Source organism: Coloeus monedula (assembly GCF_965178545.1).
Source record: "Coloeus monedula genome assembly, chromosome: 1".
Classification (NCBI taxonomy): domain Eukaryota; kingdom Metazoa; phylum Chordata; class Aves; order Passeriformes; family Corvidae; genus Coloeus; species Coloeus monedula.
Window position 1 is genome coordinate 73,423,931 of NC_138781.1, and position 22,686 is coordinate 73,446,616.

General features: G+C 40.8%; 1 protein-coding gene across 1 annotated transcript in view; it reads left to right on the forward strand.

Annotated features, from left to right (window-relative positions):
• Positions 1 to 20,724, forward strand: part of DUSP22 (dual specificity phosphatase 22) — a 43,349-nt gene extending 22,625 nt beyond the window's left edge. The window contains exons 4-7 of the mRNA XM_082295944.1: positions 6,922 to 6,971; positions 12,286 to 12,360; positions 13,869 to 14,040; positions 16,908 to 20,724. Coding sequence (XP_082152070.1) covers positions 6,922 to 6,971; positions 12,286 to 12,360; positions 13,869 to 14,040; positions 16,908 to 17,093 — 483 coding nt within the window. The 3' untranslated portion in view covers positions 17,094 to 20,724. The remainder of the gene's footprint in view (positions 1 to 6,921; positions 6,972 to 12,285; positions 12,361 to 13,868; positions 14,041 to 16,907) is intronic.
• Positions 20,725 to 22,686: the final 1,962 nt, after the last annotated feature.

Here is a 22,686-nt window from a genome sequence, read left to right on the forward strand (position 1 = left end):
CTAATTTTTCAAATATTACCCTGGTAGAGCCCACTAAGAAGCCACCAACAGACTTTGACAAAGCAGCTTTTAAAGTGTGTCAGGCCAGGCCTTCATGACGGGGTACCCCTTGCAGGACTGCTGTGGTAATGCACTAAATTAGTTCCCAGTTTGACTTGCTCATCACATGCGAGCTGTGTCAAGGGAAGCACGTTCCTGTCGTGACAGGTGGCAGGGAGGAGAGGATGAGGACTGTTTGGAGCTTTCAGTGGTGAGCTGTTCGCATGAGAGATGTTTAGACCAGTAGATGTCTGGTGTTTCTAATTGCTTGGTTACGGTGCTAACCAGAACAGGACAAGTGCTCTGACCTGCCTCTGCAGAGGAGATGATGTGGAGTGTGTTAACCCATGCTTCTAATCACGGAATCATAGAATGTTTTGGGTTGAAAGGAACCTTAAAAATCATCTAGTTCTGACTCCCCTGCCATGGATGGGCAGGAACACCTTCTACTAGACCATCCAACCTGGCTGTAAACATTCCAGGGATGGCGAATCCACAACTTCTCTGGGTATCCTGTTGCAGTGTCTCATCATGCTCACAGTAAAGAATTTATTTCTAATATCTAATCTAAAGTTGCCCTCTTTCAGATTGAAGCCATTGCTCTTTGTCCTGTCACTATGTGCTCTTGTAAAAAGTAGCGCGAGTGTATTCCAGAGGTGTAGTTGTCATATTCCAGCATTCCCTTAAAGAAAGAGGTGGTTGGGATATATAGTTTTATTTTAGTACTCAGAGACTCCCTTAAGGGTTCAGGGATCAATGTGATTGGTAGTGCTCAGATATGCCCTGACGTGCCTGGGAGCTTGAATAAGTCATGTAGTCAAGGCAGACTAACAAAGTGCTTCCTCTCAGCTGAAGTCCTGTAAATACTCTTGGTGTGTCCTAAAGGAGATAAACCACAATTTAATACAAACTCATTAGTGTTTTCTCCCACTCTGCATTCCTTCATACGAGACAGGTTAGTGTTGGAATTCAGGGTTAGAATTAGAAATAATAACTGCAGGTCTATGCAATTAAAATAAAATCCTTAACTTTTCAACATTTGCTTCTTTTATTGAGATGGGGAAGGAGGGTTTTAACAGGACACTTTATATTTGTGACTGGCACATTCCAGCCTTAAGGAGCTTTTCAGAAGTGTCACTGAGACTAGTTCCTAAGAAAACTATGAGCCAGCATTGTAAAAAACTCTGATGTTGTATTATTCCTGATAGCACAAATCAAATGTAAGAATTCTATTGCAGGAGCATCCCACTTGCTGCTGTTCATATTGTTAATGTAATTGCAATTTCATTTATAATATTTTTCAAAGCCAAACCCTGTCTTGTTTGCTAAGGTAAATTAGTGGTTGTTCTTGGCTGAAACACAAATGCATTTTCTATGAGTCATTAATAAAATCAGCACTAATGGTGATTGCTACAGAAAGTAACTGAAAGGACAAACAAACGGTTGAACGGTTTTCAGTTTAGCAGGTTCAGTTCGATGCATTACTGGACAAAACCCTTTATAAACTCTCGTTGGTTTGGCTTGAGGAAGCTTTGTGCCGGCTGTTTCCCACTTTAGCTTTTTTGCTGAAATGCCCCTAAACAAAAATAAGTCCTCCTGTCCTCATCTGTTGATGTGACGACTCAAATTAACACATGGTTTTTGACTAACCTGAAAGAAGTTGCCAGGTGCTGGAGGTTTTCTATTTGCATCTTGGTTCACAAATATAAGTTTAGCGTTTTATGTTAAAAAAAAATTTCTTGGAAATCGTTGATGGTATCTTTACATAAATTTAAATAGAGAAGTTTAATGCCAGAAATACAATACTGCTCTTTTAAAATTTTTTTTATGGACCCTTCCCACCACTCACTGCCCTTGGAGAGCAGAAATTTTGTAATTTGAGGTTCTTTCCCCCTCTCCTCACCTTTTAACATCTGATACTCTAGATTCAGGCTTCCAGTGCTAACTAGAACCTCAGAAATGTACGTACAGCAGTGGCGGAGACAATGTTCTGAAAAATGTCTGTAAAAACATTACTTGGAAAACCAGCTAAACATGAAGTAATGGGTAGCATTTTTAGTCCTTCTTATTCTCATGCATGCTGTTTTGTGAGTGCTCACTCTATGTAAAAGTCACTGGACGGTTTCCTTTCACATATAAAACATATGTTAATATCATTTAGGGTGTAATCAAACTGATTATCATTCTCAATGACTTCAGAGTATCTTTGATCTTTGCGGAGGAGCAGCCACCCATGTAGGCACTGCATTTGTCTCACAGTACTTTTTGCACCTTATCCTGCTCGGAGCCAAAATAATTCTTGGTATTGTACAATTGAATTTGTGTGTGCTCTGCAAAGGTCCTGTTTTCAGTCATTGACCCATTAGCTGACATTTGGCACTTAGAGATATGTCATTTTGCTACTGCAAAATTCTACAAGTTCTACCAAAAACCCCCAAATGCCAGTTTTTACAAGTTTAGTTAAAATGAAGTCGGAGTTTTTAAAATAAGATTCTATTGAAGTAGAATAGAAACAGAGATTTCCTTATACTGGACTGTTATGTTCCTGAGCACTGAATGGATTTAGTAACAAAGACTTGATTATCTTTTTTACAAGCTAGTGATATTGGGAAGGTCTTATTCTTTAGTTGTGCTGACTTTTCCAAATGTGACATAACTGTTCCAACCTTAGTAGCTCAACCTCTAAAATAGTTAGAAATTTGAATATTGACAGCAATTCCATGAATACCTTATTGACTGTAGTGTAAAGCTTCTACATATATATATATATATATATATATGCACCCGAATCTGGTTTAATGCCTTGATATTCACTGCAGCAGAACTGACTTATTAATTCCAGAATCTGTGATTAAATTGCACAAGTGTTGTTGTTGTTGTTGTTGTTTCACAAATAACAGTGAATTTTAGAAATTTTACTTAACTCTCCCTTGTTTCAACTTTGACAATCTTGAAATCTGAATACTTGCTCTAGTTTTGTTAGCTCTCACTGTATCGGTTTAACTGCAGCACTCAGTTTCAGGGCTTAAGAGAGACAGAAATCTAGTTTTGGTGGTTACTCTGCTGAAACAGAGAACAAAAAAGTAAATTATATTTTATTTTACTTATTTTTTTGGGTCAGTGTTAACAGGTTAAATACACCAAAAGAAATGGAAGCACCACTTTTATTTGATGTGGGCATCAGTTAGGGTCAGCATGTAATTAAAAAGCAAAAAGTTTGGGGTGCGGGTGGGTGTGTGTGGTGGAAGGTAGGGGTGTTTGGTGGTAAAGGTGATTGATGGAGAAAGGAAAGTGAGCAGTGATTTCAAAGTAACAAGTGGAAAGTAGTAGTGAATTGAGATGAGCAGAAAAATGCTGTGTTCAGCATGTCATTGCCCTAGGATCTCGGGTCTATACACATGCCATATGTTTGGGATGTTTTATTGCCTAATAATATACATAATGTGTGAACAAAAAGGCTGGATCAATTATTTTTTAATTGGGTACTCTGAGGAAAACGTGTTTGGAGAGATAAAGCATGACTGACATAGCTGTCAGCTGAAGAAATGTTTGAATAACAATATATATGGAAGAATATTCAATAAATAAAGGGGATGTATTACTTCATATAGGGTTTAAAATAGTGTTTCTCTTTCCATCAGTTTTTATGCTTTGCAAGCTTTTCCCTTTGTTTTGAATAAATACCATGTTTTGAAATGAGTAGCTGCTCTGTAGCACGTAATTTAGTGTGTGTAGGTGAAGTGGTACAGTACCTGTTTTGAGTTGTTCTGTCCTTCCTTCACTGAATAATTTTACAGAATTGTCATTCTTAGGGAACAAAGTATCGTTAATTTAAAAAGAATTAAATAAAGAGTTCCATATGGTTGACATAAAATTTATATTTGTCTTTCCATCTTTATTAATATGCAATTTTGGTTCAATCTGGGATATTGCATCTGCAACTGGATTCAGGTTTATTTAATGAAAGTGCTGACTAGGGACCAATTTGGAGCCTGTTGAAATTTTCACAAGAAGCTGGCTATAATAGTCTTTTGATTTAGCTTACTCTGTTTTAGTCACTGTCCCAATGATTGTTGCCACCTAACATTTTATGCTTTGCAGTTTGAGAATGGTGAACAAACTGCTAGATAAGAAAATAGTAATGTTTCTGTCTTTCTTGCATGCTAGTACCCTATATTAAATGTTGTAGGTAGCTATTTGTTTGCTTGGCATAAACTGTTCTGCTTTGAACGGTCCCTTTGGGACAGTTCTTCGATGGTACCTGCAGGGTATGTGCACAGGAAAGACAGTAGTGTCTTGGGGCACAGATATACAAATATTGTGATCCTGGGTAGGTTTTTTTTCAAAAAGAGTCACAAACAGCGGGGTTCAGCAATTAAGTATCTTCCTGAGTCTCCTGTATGAATACCTGCTCATACAATTTTGTGGTGTTGTTGTATTTCAGGTATCCAATTATGATGAATTATATTTGATCCTATTATTATAATTATTGTTTCAAGCAAGAGAAGCAAAACTAGATGGTAGGGTGGGATCCTCAGGAGTTACCAACTCTGGCCAAACTGTGTTTGGTTCGAAGTTGCTGAGAGTTTCACTGTTGATTTTTGTGGGAGATGGGTTAGGTCACTGCACAGTACTTTTGAAATCCCACCTCTAACTATTTCTGAGTTGAGTGTGTGATTATTTCCTCACAGGGAGGAGTCCATCACCACAGCCTTCCAAAAACACAGGTGATATGCATCAGTCAAAATACCAAATTCCAGTAACTTTGACCATCTCCTTTCTGAGAAGATTTATTAATATATTAAGCTAACAGGCTGATTTGCAAGTGCAGTAGTGAAAAGTGTGCTGTGGGCTTCACTGGAAGTTCTGTGCTGAAGGTGTCCAGGATCAGGCTTTGGATGGGCCATTCAGGACCATGTGTGGTCTCTCATAGGCCGGTTTCATGCTTGCTTGCAGTAGTTGGAACTAACCAGCCATGACAAAAAAAAGAACATTGCAGGTCTTAAATTTGTGCTGGTGCTACTTCTGCTTTTAGAGTGAACACGATCTGAAAGCCCCTCTGCACTCAGCCTGTGAAAAGCACTCAGCATGTGCCATAGCTTCTGAAATCTGTGGAACAACTTGCGTCAGTGCGTGCTGGAGGAGCGAACCTTCTGGCATGTACGGCACTCCAGAGCTAACCCATCTCCTGCCCTCAATTTTCAATTTTTCAATGGTATGGAGTTGCTAGAGGTGATGGGGAAAGAATAGCATGTAAATTTACTTTCGGGTCACAGGCCCTCATTTTACTGGAGTGACTCACTTGAAATGATACTAGTGTCCAAGATAAACCTCTCAGATGTGTCATACAAGTGCTTATTATCATAATTAATCTGGCAATATAATTAATTATCCTTGGCTCAGCAATATCAGTATTACTGCTACATTGTCTTTCTAAATGGCTGTGTCTGCACAAGCTGTTTTGGATCAGCGTTTGGCTGTGGAGCCCTCCTTGTTTCCCACAATCTTTCTGACATAGTGGTGAAGTTTGTACACCTTGCAGAGGTGTGTCATGGTGCTGGGGTCAGGATCTCTTATAAAAGGGCTTGCTCTTTGGTGTGAGATGGCAAGTGAAGAAACAAAGTGTGTGTAGGGGAGATAAAGAGGGGCTTCTGAGCCAGCAAAGGGGTTATAGATGATGCTGCCTCAGGTAGCCTCACACTTGAGCAGTGAAAACTCCTCTCCTTCCCCAAGCTGGCAAATAAAATGCCTGGTGGGTGCAGATTGTGTTCCACCTTATTGGCAAAGGATCTCTTGTACGTAAATGTGTGACTTTCCATGTGTGGTATTGAACATGCAGGATTATTTCAGGGGTGTGCATTGTCAAAAAGATAAAATAAGGTGCATTTCATAGTGACCCTTTTGCTTGAATTCTTATCTTTACAAGTGCATCTGAAGAATTCATAACTTGGCATCTGAGATAATTCAGAAAAGTTCCAGTGAATGATTTAGTTTCTGTGTGTCTGAGCTGCAAGTTGTATTCTTGGAAGTCCTATTTGAGAAGTCAGCTAAATGTGCTTTCAGAAGTGTTCTGTTTCTTAACAGTCATAGGAGCAGAGCAGTCTTTGAAAATAAAATGACAGTTGAAATGTGCATTGACAATGCAAAGCAGTAGCGTATGATTATAGATATGTTGTTTTAAATATATCCAGTAACATTTTTAATGCATCAGAAGTGGTTATCTAATTTCCCTAATCAATCTTGTAACTTATTATGATAGCTGACTAAGAAAGAGAAGCTAGCTTTGTGGAGGAAAAGTACGAGTTTTATGGTTGTCCTTCTTGAAGGTTTCCAAAAACAAAAACCCAAAATCCGTACCACAAATACGGTTCTTCTTTGAAATACACTTTGTTTGTTTTATCAACTGGGTAAAGAAAAATGATTGTATGAGATCAAAATAAACTGCATATCACAATTTCAGGTTGTCACATCTGTTGAAAGAAAGGGAAGGGCAGGAGAAGCTGCAGCTTCATTTTCCTGGAAATATTGGATATTTGTAGAGAAACAGATTATAGAATATTTCTAGAGAAAATAGAATATCCATTATGTTTTCAGAAAGAAGTTTAGATCTTTTTAGTAAATATGCTCCTTTTTTTAAAAGCTCACTATTGAGCCTTGGGAGAAGCATGACTAAGCTATGTGCTGGTGTCTTAGCAACAAAGAAGATGTGAAAGCAAGTGTTTTAAAATCTGACTGTGTAGAGATGATCTCTGCTTGTCTGAATGGTGGTGTTGCTTCCTCAAAATTATTAATATTCCACCAGTTTAGAGCAGGACTTGTGCAGTGCTAGATAAATGTGTTTAACTTGAATCTGTTCTTGTGCCTTTTTGCTTCTTTACACAGGGAATGAAGTATCTGTGCATTCCTGCTGCTGACTCACCCTCGCAGAACTTGTAAGTATTCTTTAAAAATAAATCACAAAACCCCAGAAATCCCATGGTACCATGATACCTATTTTAAAATTTGCTGTAAGCTCTGATTCTGATCTCTTATGAGTACTACTCAAATGTGAGGTTTAACCTGTTAAGAAAACACAGTAACACTTTACTTCAGCCTGCTTTTTGTGTGTAAGTGTTCACAGGAGGCTCAGTATGCATACACTCTTCATTTGTGGCCTTAAACTTCAGAAACTCCTTAGTGAGTCTGGTCCTAATTCAGTCCCAGTTTATTCTAGCCACTGTTTCTGTAGATCTTTGTGTTTGGCTCCTCTTTTTTTTTAGTGCCATCTCCAGCCATTAATAAAATAGAATATTGGAAAGAGGTTTGAATCCTGGTGCCTCAAGGGTTGAAATAAATTCCTCACAGTGGGCCTTCAAAACAAAATCTCTGTGTGCGATCTACCCCTGCAACTATCTGCTCTGGTCTTCTTGAACGTGCCTCAGAAGTCCCTGCTGCTCTTAGTATAAGCTGGCATGGCGGGGAGTTTTCTGCCCTGCAGTGACTCTTACCTTGAGGATATAGGTACTACAACTAGGGTGTCCAAGCCTTGCTCTTCATCATCTCTGCTAAAATTCATGTAATGCTAATTGACTGACCCCTGGTTTTAACTGAGCATAGTAAGTCTTGTTTCCAAAGAGAAATCAAACCAAAGAACGTGGATGGTGACCAGCTCTTTCTTCTAGTGCTCACTGTTTATGTTGGGGAGAGGTGAGGGGGGTTTCAGCCACATCCTGCTACCAAGTTTTGTAGAGAAACAAGTAGTGGAAAGAGGCCTGGTAGGTATGGAAGGAAATGCAGCACTGCTTTTCTCTTCTATCACAGCAGTATTCTGGCTCATGCTTTCAGGGGATATTTTTAGGGCATGTGTTTCTCATACTCTAGAAAGATTCCAGTGTGGCACTTGATGTGTGATGATTTGCCTTTTTGTTCTGCATTTCTGTCATGATTTTAGGGGAAGGGGAAAAAAAAAAGCGCCACACCCCACTTGTAATAAAAAACACCCTAATCCCCTAAATTTCAAGTCTGTAATGAGAAGGCAGATAGCTAACTGCCTTTGTCATGGACAACTTCCATGGTCTTAATATTTAAAATGAATAAAAATAAATAAATTTAAATAAATATCCTTTTGGGAAGGAAAGCAGATATGAGATTAGAGGAAAACATTCACATGTCATTAATTGTTCATTGGCAATTTGAGGTCTGTAGCGTTTCTGACAACGTCTTCTAAATCTGCTTCCTTTGTTAATAGAGATGTAGATCAGTTGGGAATGGGAAGAGAAAGGATGGCATTTATGATGAACATTAATCAATGTACAATTCCCTCACTGTTAAATATCAAGAAGCTCTATTGCAAAACCAGCTCTTGTGCTTGAGCTGTCTGGCGCAGTACCAAGGCTCTTAAGGCTTCAGTAAGAAGATAAAATATTTGCATGAGTATTGTTTCTGTTACGCTGCAGGCATCTAAAATACTCGCTTTGGTATCAGGTGGTTGCAAGGAAACGTCATTACTTCTAATATTGATACATTCTATCACTTAAAATAAAACTTGATGAGTAACCGATTTTGCTTCTTTTGCTTTATACAGACCAGGCCTTCAAGTAAAATCAAATCATGATGCTCGCAAATAGCACCATTGCTTGCTCTGCACATGCAGTCTTCTGAAAGCAAGAGGAAGTTGTCTTTGTTCAGCCTGTGAGGACTGCAGTTTTATCTAGGAGTGGTTAACCATACTGCCTGTGCCCACTATGGAGGGAGGGATAGCTGGGGCGCAGGAAAGGGAATTGGTTCCTCCGCAACACTTCTGTGTGTCTACCCTCTTCTTCTGAAAGGGGGATTCTGCTGGTGTCAGGGAGGAAAAAACAACCAACCAAGCAGCATCCTGTGTTGCAGGTCCTTGTGTTCTCTTGGTAATGGTTGACAGGCACAACTGACCAGGTGCACACTGCTCTCTTGTCTGTTTCCCAACAGCAAGGACCAAGTGGAAGTCTTTAGCCACTGAATTTAGGGACTGAGCTCTTAATGCACTTCAGCTCAGTTTTTCTGAAGGAAGCCTCTGGTTTCTTGTATAATGCACATTTACTCCTAGAAAACTTGTTTAGTGGAGTTCTCTTCCTCAGACGGTTGAGTTGCCAGGGAAATACAGCAGGGATTCCCCTGTTAGCACGTGGATGTTCACGAAAGTGTCTCTAAAACTTTATTTTACTCCCCTGTTCTGCCCCTAGCAAGCATAGGAAGAAAGCAATTGATTTACAGACTCAAGGTGCTTCCTAGATGTTAAATCAATGTTTTCCCTGGTCTATGAGAATTTTACCTTGGGCCAGTAACTGCTCCAAAAATGTCATCTCCTATAGAACTTGTCACTAAAAAGTTAGTTCTATAGAAATAGAATCTTCCCTTTCTGACCTGTTCCAGTTAATTGTCTTTGGCTGTGTGTTTCTAAGAAATTAATCTCCAACAGTCAGGTGGTTAGTGGTGATAATACAGAAGCCAGGTGACCTATTAAGAGGAGAAAATTTTGGTAGATTTTTTTTCTTTTACGTCACCAAAGGAAAGAAACATCGAGATGCTTGTCCTATCTGATTTGGATGCTGTCTTTTTAACCTTTATAAATAGTTGTAGTAGTCCAACTAGCAGTGAATGAAAATATAGCTCTGGTATCGTAACTCTGCTCTTGGTCTAGTTTTGAATTATGCAGCGGGCTAATGCGCAAGTTTAGATAACTTTTACAACGTCCTGGTTGGGGCGTTGTACTGGTGGTTCTTCCTGTGGTGTTTTCCCACTGTGAAGATGATGCAGTTCAGGACCCAGCTTTCAGCTGGGAGATGTAAAATCCAGATATCATGTAATAAATTGTCCTGAAATCCAACAAATGGGCTGCAAATCAACACATTTGTCAAGTGCTTTCCTGTTAGAGATGATAATCAACTGTTTTGTGGTTAATGTAAGACTTGCCATTCTTCCTTGTGTCTGGCACTTGCCGCACAGCTGACTGGTCCTCAATCTTAGTTTTCATCTAAACATGATTTTACCGTAACTTTGAAAATGAGTTTAGGCAACTGTGTCTGCTGGCTCCAGAAGAGACTCTGATGCCATAGGGCTGTGGAGGAGTACATATCTCCTATTCTCTTACTCAAGGTGAGGAGGGGCCAGGGTTCTACAGAGCAGCACTAATTCTAGATGTGACTATTTCTCGTCTCGTTTTCATGAATGCCTGTAAACACACTCGAAAGTGCTTCAGCAGACTGAGCATCAGCAGTAAGGAAGGGTGAAGAAAACTTGGTGAATGGAGTTCATGATGTTTAGTACCTTGCAAAGGTGGTATGCTCAGTCACAGATATTTTTCAAACCAGAGCATTGAAGTGTCTAACCAAAACTTGTGTGAGACCATTGAAACGAATTCACTGGTGCATGAAGCTGCCCTCCTGGCCAGATTTTCTAGAGAGAATGAGAAAAGATGAAAACGTCAGGATGTTGTCAATACAGACCAAGCTGCATCTGAGTGAATTTTTTCAATCTCAGCTAAGCTCTTCTTTGTTGTGCAATAGCAAAGCCTCTTGCACACATAGCCAGACACGTCATTTGTCCTCTTAAGTTTGTTTATGTGAAACCTCTTGTGCTCCCCTGGCAGACTGGAGCACAATGATTTGTTAGAACTCAGCCAGTGACAGTGTTTTGGCATGACAGTCTGAGTACACATGCATTTGTAAGGCTTTGTCTTCACTTATGCCACATACTTCATCAGTTCCTTGAGAAACATAAAACCCTGAGCTGAGCTGACCTGCTGTCCTAAAGCTTGGGATTGCATTGTGCCTTGAGATTTTCAAAATAAGTTGCTTGGGTCTTCTCTAGCTGTGTTTTCCATGTTGTATCTAGTGATGCAGGAACTGCCTTGGAGAGGGAGTCCTGGGCTTTGGGATGTTCTTTTTGTTTATTCCAGTTAGATATCATTGCCTTTGCAAGTTCTGCAGGCAGTGACACTGTTGCATCAGTGTTGTCCTCCAGATCGTGAGTGTTTACAGTATCAGCAGCTGCACTGTTAGGCCAGAAGGGAAGCTTCCTTCCTTTTATGTGGGTATTCCTGATTTTTGTGTGGCTGCTGGTGCTGGGCTGAGGTTTTTTTCTTTTACCCTTGTGGTATAATATTCACCCAGAGAGGGGAAACATCTTGAATACAGGACGTTGTGTTTCATGCGTGTTGAGCGCAATGTGCTTTCAGGTTCACCCTTGCCAACAGGCCTGGTAATGGCTGCCCCCTAAGAACCTCTTTCCTCTGCCCATGTTGCCCACATTGCTACTGCTTGTGAGCTTGAATTGCAAGAGCACTCAAAGGCCACAGCGAACTCCAGCTCTGTTGAGCTAAGAGGTGCTGCTTGACACTGTGATAAACTGCAGGCAGCGCCAAAGGCTTCGCAGTCGGAAAGGCAGGGTGAAGAACTTGGAACTGGGATGCAAAGAGGCAGTGCTGCATATTCACTCAGATGATGACAGCTGCCCAGTTGCTATCCTTCACTATGCCCCACTTAAAATGAAAGGGGCATGGGTAAAGGATAATGAGATTATAAACCCTAAAGTTTGCAAACTGAGTCTTCTCTACATTTTCTCCTCTGCTGCTTTAAAACAGATGGGCTGTAGGCTGACACCCTGAATACGGGCAGAAGGGGTACTGCTGTCTGAAGGCAGAAGACTGGAAGGAACTGAAGAAGCCAGGGCTTGAATTGAGAAATTTTTCATAGCAGGGACAAAAGGGAGATATTTCACATTGCCAAGAAGAAAGTCCTAATGTTTAGATATCCCCTAGCACGTGGCTTGAAGGGGGAGGTAGAGTCAAAGTTAAGCATAAGTTTGGGTAGCAGGTGGTGTCTCTTTCGGAGAGACGATTTGTCTGGAGAACTGCTCGTGTAGTTGTACTGAGTTCCATCTGAAATCTGAGCACACACGAGGACATGTGAGGTCAAGTCACTGCTTTAAAGAAGAATAAAACACAAACTGAAATACAGACTTGACAGTCATCAGTATAAAGTGCTTGTTAATGTTTATCACACTGTAGTGCCCAAAGTACCATTTTCTTATTCAGATAGAGTGAATAACTTATGCCAGTGAGTTTTGTGTTTCATTGGCAGACAATAACTTTTACTTTGTAAAACCTGTATTCAGTTCTAAATTCTAGAAACAGTGTGAAGTGAGCTTTCGGATATATTTCTTTCTTTCTAGGTAGTGATTTTACTAAATACAGCACTTTCTTTATCCCCCTTCTGCTTTTGTTTTCAGAGCAAGGCATTTCAGAGAGAGCATCAAATTTATCCATGAGTGCCGACTCACAGGTGAAGGCTGCTTAGTTCACTGGTATGTATACTGCTTGCTAAAAAAAAGTTTTTAAGGGTTTCTCTACCTTAATTTGGATTAGCATTCATCTCCACTCTGTAGCAAAATCTTCGTGGACTGAATTGCCCCCTTTATTCAAAAAGTCCCAGAAGATTTGCAAATGCTATTGAAGCCTTTTGCTAGGACTTTTGAGTCTCTGGGGTGGGCAGCTGCCTGGAGATGAAAGAAGCCCAAGAAATTCTTCTTCACCTTCTCTTATCAAACATTTTTTAAGAATTGATTTGACGAGGGATGTGTTGGCTGGAGACGTATTATTTATTTCCCATCATTTTAATCACTGTATTTCTAAATGTGAGTTCCATAATCCTAATAATTTGATTAGTTTCTCTAACAGCTGTTTTGGTGAGTTCAGAGTTGTTAAAAAAAATTATCTGAGCAGAAATTGATTTTTTTCCCTCTTTCTTTTCTTTAAGCTGCTGAAGCATTCAAATGTTGCATTTGTTAATAGCAAGTCCCTGATTGGAGAGATGCTCCTGGGACTGTAGAGAATAGAAAAGGAAATCTCACCCTGGGTTTTTTTCTTGCTCTCTGCTATTGGTTGTGGTCTTTGTGCTGTATGTCCAAGGGACATATCTGAGTCTATATCTGGAATGAGAGTCATCTTGTGATTTGAACACTGGACTTGTACACAGGCCCTGAGCATAAATCCTCACTTTGGTATTGACTCATGACAGGGCTGTGCATGAGCCATTTGGTCAGTCTTGGTGTATGGAAAACAGGAATAGGTAGTCTGAATTCTGATAGAGTTTTAAAAACTTATATTTAAATTTTTGAAGTATTTCAGAAACACAAAATGGTGAAAGAGTCTGAAAACTTTCTTTTTGCTGTGGTAAATATAAATCTAACACATCCTTTATACTTGCAACAGTAATAGTTCTGAGTTTGTCCAGTGTTGTTCAACGAGGCATAATGAATGATTCTTATTCTATCCCAGCTTTTCATCTGGAGAAACTGGAGTCCTGAGAGTTGAAGCTGCACAGTGCAGTGGATAGCAGAAAGAGGAACTCAAGCAACCAGACATATGTACCTTTTAATGGTTCAGTTAAAGTTCATTTTGGTCCCATGAAATCGCAGCCTTTATTCATGGTGGAGAGGGAACAGTCTTATTTCACTGCTCTGATCTATATAAGCAGAAGAAAGAATGTGGGTGACTTATTTCTGCCTTTTTAAGACCCAAATCTAACTTAGAGTGTGTGCACTGTCCCCTCCTTTTGTGAAGACTTCATGCTTATTTCTTCCTTTCCAGTCTCATATGAATTACCACTCAGAAGCCGCTTTCTTGATCATGTAAATTTTTTCTGCTGCATTTGAAAAAGCAGCACCAAAACCATATAACTCAAATATTGTAATATTTCTTCCTCATGGCAAGCAACATGGCAGTGTGCTGTGATGTTGAGAAGTGATGCTTTTAACTGTGACAGGTAAAGTACAGCACTTCTTCAGTGTACTGCACCTCCTTTTCCGTGCAGCCTTGCAGGTGTCTCCAGAAGTGTCACATTGGTGGTTGCCTACATCATGACCATCACAGACTTTGGCTGGGAAGATGCACTGTCTGTTGTCCGTGCAGCGAGATCCTGTGCCAATCCAAACATGGGCTTCCAGAGACAGCTACAGGAATTTGAAAAACATGATGTTGATCAGGTAAATGAACTACAAAAAAGAGCTGTGAAACACAACTCCAAGTCAGCTCATGGGCTAGTTCTCATTATTTTGTGGTCCGTGTGGTTTATCTGACTCCCCGTTTTTGCTTTGAGGAAACGGCTTCTTAGCCCAGCCTGCTCCACTAAAGAGCTACAGATAGATCTGAAGGTATCAGGGAATGCTGGACGGGAGAAGGGATGAAGCACGGCATCTAAAGAGCTCCTGTCCAAATGTGCTGTCAGTCTAGTGGTTGCTTCATGCAAGCTAAGACACAGTTCAAGACTGACACCTTTAGAGGGGTAAAAGGTAAAGGGTGAGTTGCTCAGAGCATAGCAAAAAGGCCAGCCTATAACTACCAGTTGCATAGAAGTAGTGGGTTTCCCCCCAACACATTCATTTGGAATAGTAAGCAGGAAAGAAATGATCATCACAAATCTTTCCTGTCCAGGAGTTAAACTGAGTCCTCATTATGACTTGTGTGTTGTGATTCCTGCGCCCCCCCCCCCCATCTTCTGTGGCTAAGACATAATAAATTTTCTGATGTGTAGGGCAGCCTCAAATCTACCCCTTTTTTTTCTTGTTGGCCTTTGAAGGTTTTGTAGGACTAGGAGAATCAGTGGAAGAGTAGGACTGCCAAGGGGGTTTCATAAAACAAAAATTAATTTCTTACTCCAAAAAAACCCCATCCCACACAAAAGACCTGCTCCTTGTGGGTGATTGGTGACTTCCACTTATGTTACCAACCTGCTGTGGCTGTCCCCTCCATTTTCCATTGCTCAGCATGTTGTTGTGTGGGCTTGTGTGCCTATTGTGCTTATTAAAAATAACAACAACAGAGGCAAACCAAAGTCGGAAAGCAAAATACATGAGGCAAAGGATGTTGGGGTTTTTTATTCCATCCCTGTCATTCTGCTGCAAAAAGCTCAGAGTTTAGAAATTACCATTTGTTTTGCATGATGCAGTTAGCAACTGTAAATAATTGCGTTTTTTTAATATTTAACTGAATGTTTCCTGGATCGTTTGGAACTGGTGTAAATGGTAAAATAACTGATTTTTAAGAGACAAACGTCAGAGAGGGACTTTCCAGACTTGTCTCCTTCCTCCCTTACAGTCATTTCTACTCTAATTGATTTGGTCTAACAGCAATGACAATTAAGGCTATATGCAAATAGCCTGATAAAGACAGTAACGTCTCTCTTTTTTCATCCACCATGGACTGCGCATTCTGTCTTTATTCACTGAGGGGGAGGTAGTAGGTTGCAAAAAGAAGTATCCACCTGTATTCACTGGCTGGGCTGTAGTTTTTTACTGTCTCTTAAGAGCAACCACATCCTTAGCAGGTGTCTGTTTACACACCTGATTTCAGTGGAATGGTGCCATCTGCCAAGGGCGTGAACTTTTTCAGATTTCAGCAGCATTGGGTGTTTTGCTGTGCCATTAAAGGGTGGTGGTATCCTGTGGGCTCTCTGGAATGTTGTCCTTTAGATCTTGGTCTTATAGGATGAGGTTTAGTCACTAAGGTCACAACATAATTTGCACCTCTTCCAAACTTCCACATGGTAGTCTGAGGCTTCAGATTTGCCTCAGGACCTCTTTAAGGAATGGGAGGAAGTATCATGTTGAGGTCCTGCCTCCTCCCAGTGTCCTAGTTAATGATCCTTGTGGATCAAGCTGTTCATGAGCCCCAAACAGAACAAAGCTATGAAGGTTAAGGTTTGGACAATTAATATTATCCCCACTGGAACACAACAGTCTGTGTTTACTAGCTGCTTCTGCAGATAAGCTCTACAAAATTGAGGAATCGGACAGTTCCTCAGCTGGAATTGTCCTCAGCTGGACTCAAATTCTCCAACTGGCAAAGAAGTGATGGATTTGAGTGGATAGGAAAAGTGAACATGTGGAATTGCCACTCTTTCCTGTGAGACAGTGATAGCTGTTGGCAGGTCTAAATCAAGGAAGAGGAATGGGGGGTTTATACAATATGTACTTATGGAGCTTGTTGGCATACAGATATTTTGTGGTCAGAAGTTGTGGGTTTAAAATGTGATCTCATGACAAAAGAATTACTTTATGTTATCAAACACAAAGATATTGCCTCAGCCTCTGAAAGCACCTGAGCTGAAAATTGCTGCAAGCTGAAGAAATGGCCAGGGAAAAGGTCTCACCATTATTGCCCTGCCATTGCTTGATTCTTTCCTCGTCATTTACATCTGGTTACTCTTAAAGCAGGATACAGAACTGGACTGACCATCAGCTGGGCCTGGTACATCTGTTACCATGTACTTTTATTCAGTCATTCACATCAGTAACATATGGGGTCCTATTCTATAGCTTGTATTAAACTCTGGGACTACTTCTTCCTAGAAGACACCTACTAGGGTATCCACACTACATTTTTTACTACTGGTGTTTGTGGGCTCAAGATAAAAAACCTGAAAGAGTGGTTCACTTTCTGATCTTCAATCTTCTTGCAGCCTGTTGTGACTTGGGCAAGTTGGCTGGTCATACTGGCTTCCATGCTAATTCCTCTTACTGTTTGTGTATGCAGTAGGAACAGGGAGATTTTAAGTCCAGGATGTCCTTTCCCAGCAGGTGTTCCTTACTCTGTATTACTCCAGTCAGCTAAGCTGTTCCACAGAAGTGTCATTTCAGGAGATGTTAGGGGTCTCAGTGATTTCAAATATGTGTTCCTGTGCTGTGCATTCTGTGCTGATATTGAAGGACATGCAATATTTGGAGTGCTTTTCTTAAACTGTGTATGATCCTAAAGGCTGTTGAAATTTTGTAGGATGGGAAGAAGAATTACTTCTCCATCAATTTCATGTTACTGTTTCATCATTTTGTACATGTATTTTCAATTTCTGCAGTTTAGGCAGTGGCTGAAAGAAGAATATGGGGAAAACTCTTCTCAGGATCTGCAAGAAGCCAAAAATCTTCTGAGCAAATACAAAGAGCAGGCAGAGTTACATCAGACTACTGGAGGAAGGCAGTGGAATAACAACTTCTCATCTGTGCCATCTCTCTCATACAGCAACTACACAACAGAGACCTAATCGCAAGAGGTCGACTTTTTTTCTTTCTACTTTTGCAAAACATCTTGCCATGTTTTCCATCCCATCTTCAAGACTTTCAGCAGTTAACCATGCAAACTGTTGATTTATAGAAAGCTTCTTGATGACATGATGTGTGTGTGTGTGTGTGTATGAATGTGTTTCACACAGTTTTGTAATTTGGGCAGGATCAAGCTCTGTTTATGCCCAGAGACAGGATCCAGTTACTGTGGCTGAGGCAGTTTGTCTGTCAGCCACAGCTATATCCCCTTCTGCCCACATTGCCTGGCATTTGCTGTGAGGTTAGCTCAACTCCTCTTGTTGTAGGCTAGCAAAGGGCTTGGAGAGATGAAGTCTGGTGATTCAAGCTGTGGCAGTTTGGCATCTCTGCACTATTAGTGTGGCAAAGGTGTTACTGCACCTGAAGAAGGAAACTCAAGTCTGTGTCTCTGCTGCTCCTGTTCACAGTCCTTTGGCAAGTAATAGTGTGGAGGTGGGTGTGAACTTGAACGCTAGGCTGAAAGCTGGAGCAGGTGAGACAGGGGCACAAGTACCTTTCCCCCAGCAGTAGCATTTAGGAGAGAAGTGGGACAGACAGCTCTGAGTAATAACACCTTTAACCGCCACAGCTGTCTTTGCTTCAGTGCCCGTGAGACAGAGCTGTCGGCAGAGCTGCCACAGACCAAGAGCAGCCAGGCTGTTACCACAGCTCAGCTGATGTGCAGTGATTTAAGCCGTGGTCCCTTGACTGTGCATCTGGTCTCCCAACGTAAGCTTTTCTGGAGAACAGTTTATCAGGTCTCCAGTGCCGCTGAACTTCATTCCCCATGGAACACGTGCCTCTTCAGCACACGCCCCTGCGCACATGATAACGCGTCTCCAAAGAGTGGGCTTGGTGTGAGTGCGAGCACCTGTTTCTTTGCTTGTGCTGTGGTTTGCTCTTTGACTTCAGCTACCTCAAAAATGCTGTTCTTGTCATTGTGGTTGTAAATGCAACCTTGAAAATTGCCTTGTGTAATCTTAATCTAATACTGAGTGAAGTAAGTGGGTGCGAGTGTGTGTGTGAGTGTGCGTGTGCATGTATATTTCACAGATGTCTGTATTTGAAAAGTTTATTGTTTTCTTTTAAAATTGCCCATATTTCTCACTGGTTTAAAGACTGAGTTGTTGGAATTCAACTTTCCTGCTGTGTAAACACCACTATATATTTTGCTGTGATCAGATTTGTAGGAATGCATTTGTACAATATATTTTAAACTAGGTTGAAACTAGGGGCCACACTCTGCTCTTGGTAACGTTGTGTGTTTCTGGAATGGAGCCATTGCTGGACTCAAGTGGCTTGTAAGAGTGTAACTTCAAACATGTCAGTAGGGGTGCTGGGCACTGTATTGATTGCTGATAGTGTAATGTGGGGTGGCACTGATGCCAAGATCATGATTTTTTGTCTTTGACTTGGAAGGGCCACTTTTCTTGAAGATTCTAGAAAATAAAAAATATCGCCCAAACAGCCAAGATAGAAAACTAAAACCAAACCTTTCATTTGTTCAAATGTGATGTATATCATGCTAAAAGCTGAGCACTGAGTGAGAAGCAGTCAGCATACTAAATAGACTGTTGTGTCTCTTTCAATTTCTTCGGTACTCTGGCCTCCCATATTCCTTCACAAGATTCCTCTACATGTGATTTCCTGCTTGCAGGTGGCAGTGAATTCTCTGGATGGGAGCAAGGCTTTTGGGTCAAGAAAACTCTGGCTGTTAAATATCTGTTGTTAAGTATTTAAAAAAAAATATGCTATGGCTCGTGAAATATGGGTCATGCATATCAGTAATTGCCTAAAAGGAAAAAAAGGGAATGGGGTGGAACTGACCTGTCATTTCATCTGAAGTCAAGCCTGCTTCAGAGTTCTCATTGCACTAAGTGCTTTAAGTGTACTGAGCATGATGAGAGCGGGATAATCATATCTTTGTTGCAGTAAGGGATGTTGCTGATTTGGCAGAAGTGCTGGAATTGACCTTGTTTTCAAGCTTGCAGCTAAATGAATCACTGCCTATTTGGTATATCCAGCAGCTGCCCTGTGATTGCCTGGTAAAAGAGGTATTTAGCTGTTCCTGAAGATGTTGATCTGCAAATAATTGTCTGCTTAACAATTCCAGCCCAGCAGAGTCCACATTGGCAGTCCCTTCTGTGCTTTGAGGGTAGATGTGATAATTGGAAAATGTTTTCCTCGGTAACAGGGTCTGACACACGTTCAGGATGCGGGTCCATTTGTTCAACCCTCTACTCACAACAGGATACGTAGGGCAGCGTCAGCCCATCCCCAGAGGGCAGCTTTGTCAGGAGTATTCTGCCTATGGTCTTGCAGGTATCCAGCCAGACCATCCTGTAGCTGGCTGCCGACACTGTGTATCCTGTAACAGTCCTGGCACTCTTGTCCTTGCAGTAGTAACCCTCTGAGTGCTGGTAAGTTGGCAGTTCTTTTTACTGTTCTGACACGTGCAAGGCAGAATGGGAGATACCTGTTAACGTTCATGTGTCCAAGATAAATCTGCACTGCTTTTTAAAAATAATTTGGTTATCTCCAAAGAGTCAGTCCCACAAGTAGGATTTTTTTGACCTGAATTTGGCTTTAGGGCCATATAGCCACGTCAGTGTGCGTTAATGCTGCAGCTCGGAAGCAGATACAGGGTAAGCTGGGAAGACGGAGGGAGTGCCATATTGTCAGTGAGTGGAAGTGCTTCTCTCTTTTTGAAAGGCAGAAGAGGTATCTTCTGTAGTCTCCTCCTTATGTAGTGGTCTGTGTGTCCTGTATACTGCAGGTAAGAGCAGTATAAGAGCAACAGCTGTCTAAGAAAACTTGAATCGGGTTTGTCCATGTAGAGGGCAGAATGGTGGTTGACTCCCTAATTACCATGGGTGCAGGAGAGACAGCTACAGTTCTCACCTTTTGCCTTTTAGAGAGCAAGAGAAGCTAATGCAGACTGAGAATGTGACATGATTTGTCTTCCAACCAGCCTTTCAGTGGCAATTTGTAGGACTTTCCAGCTATCTGGAACATGACTAGACCCAATTCATCTCTTAGTAGTTGGCCTTTGTAGTGTAGATGATGCATTCAGTTGTTTTGTTTCTGTACTTCAAAACACCGTCCTCATTTTGATGTTCACTGGAAAATGTATAAAGTTTATAACACCTTATTGGATATCCAGATTTGAAATGTATAATCGATTTTTTTTGGGCTACACTTGATATCCATGTGTGATTATAAGCAAATGTCTAGTGTTATAGAATGTAGGTAATGGGTAAATGTATTAATAGTATTTATTACTCTGTTTTTTAACCTGGAAAAAGTTGCTTCCTTACATTTTGTGGTTGAGTGGGAAGATACGGCAAATCATATCTGTTTTTTAAAAAGAATAATAACTTTGGTTGCTATAATGGCCACCACCTATAAAGATGTCAGTGAAAAATTATATCAATTACTTCCACAAGTTTAAAAACTCTAAATCTGGTAAGCTTCTTGATTCTCTGTCTTCCTCTTCCTGGGCATCTTAGCGAAGCCTTGATTGCTTTTTCCAAATGTTTGTATTTAATACGTTCTACAATTTTTTTATAAATAAAATTAAATGTTAACACCTGATCTGCTTTTGTATTTCTTGAAAATCAGTAATAGTGTCCAGAAGGCTTCTACTCGCAGTTTGTATCCCTGCAGGTACAGTAAGAGTACAAGACTAACTCATTTTGGTATTTAGATTACTGCACACAGACTTCTTGAAACTTCCCCTCTCTTCACTGAGTTCTTCCAGGTCAGTTCAAGAATCTTCAGCACAAGCATGTCTTGATAGTCTCCCAAGAGGATCTTGCATGTTGCTGTCTTATTTATTGTTGCTGGCCCATCATTGCAACAGGGTGTGTGGTGAATCCAATGTTTTTATTATATTGGAATACCTTCTTTTCCATAGCACACTGATTTAGGGCTTAATCAGCTGTAAAACTTACTTGGTTTTCAGGCTGCCAGTGCTCAAGGCTCTCAGTAGTGGTCTGTCAGAGGAAGCTGATGTAAGTGGCAGATAATTCTCAGGGGAAAACATTAAAAAACTTACAGTGTAAGGGAGGAACTGCCCCATTCAAATTCCCACAGATAACACATTGAATTTCTGGTTTGACACTACCTCTGCTAAGAGGGTATTTCTGACATTTGGGCAATTGGAAAAAAGCACCAAACCCACACCAAAAAGCCCACCAACCTGAAAGTGTAATCAGTCAGATTATAGCCAGATCTCATGGTGACTTCAGTCATTGCTGAAAGCTGAACTGTTTTTGCAGTGGGACTCCCTTATCATGAAGGCAGAATTACATGCTCAGGCACAGTGAGTTTTGAGTCTTCTTTTTTCCCTCTCCTTCCTCTCCTAGTACTTGTTATTTTATATATTACTGGGAATGTGTGGATGGTGATTCCTAAGGAATCTTGAGCATTTAACTAATCAGTAATATCCTCCACTAGAATAAAGCAGTTGTGTCTGGAGGTAGCTCTGGAAGTGATAGATGCACCTTGTTCATAATACATTTCATAATACACAATACATTATTCACCTTCAGTGTAAATGGGATGGCTCGGATTTTATGAATGTGTGTTTCAGTCCTCTTTGTGAAGAGACTTTGAATTCAGTACAACCTGCTATGTGACACTTGAATTCAGTAGTGTGATTACCTTCTCTCTCCCATCTGTTATCGATAGCAATGTCTTAGGTATATGTGCTACAGCACTGATGAGAGAGAAAACATGCTTGAAGTATAATCCCTCCTGATCTAGGAAAACCTCATAAGTTTTAGAGGAGGCTTCTCCTATGCCTAAAGGAAAACAGCAGTTTCCAAATGAAAAATGCTCGACTGCTTTGTCTTCCTTTTGACCACTTAGTACTTTTCAAGGGTAATTTTTATCCAAATCGCATGCAAAAATCGTGCTGGAGCCGTGGTGCCCTATTGCTGTTCCTGACTGTGTGTCTCGTTCCCTCTGGTGTTACATGTAACTGTTGTGAGTTCTGGAAAGTGGCAGTTTCGATCTGATTCCTGGAGTCCTGTCCCACCGTGCAGTCAGCTGAAGGAACTAGAGGGCAAACCTGCATGTCCTTAGATGTGCTGATAACCTGGTAAGGAGTTTTGGCTTTGCCAGCAAATTATGAGAGTCCTTCCACCTCCTCAAGAAGATTGCATTGGCAGAGGGAAAATAATGATGGTCTGTAGAAAATATTAGACAGCATGAGGAAGATGATGTTGCACTGTGCAGTGTTTCTGTAGATACCCCTGGAGACACAAGGCATGTGACAGAAACAGCTAATTTCACACTTTGTTCCCAGCAGAGCTTTAAATGTGGGTTTTGTTTTCCATGCGGCCCAGCTTCTGTGCTTAACTATTTCATTGCTACATTTAGCTACTCTGTCCAATATTATTATTCTGCCCTCAGCCAAGGAACAAATTCTTCTTTATATGTTTGAATGTGTGCTTTGCTCTAGTGAATTATGCCAACTCAGGTTTACCAAAACTGAGTAGCTTGTGAGTAGCAAGGTGACTTCTCGTAGTTTCTGTGTAGTGTAAATATTAG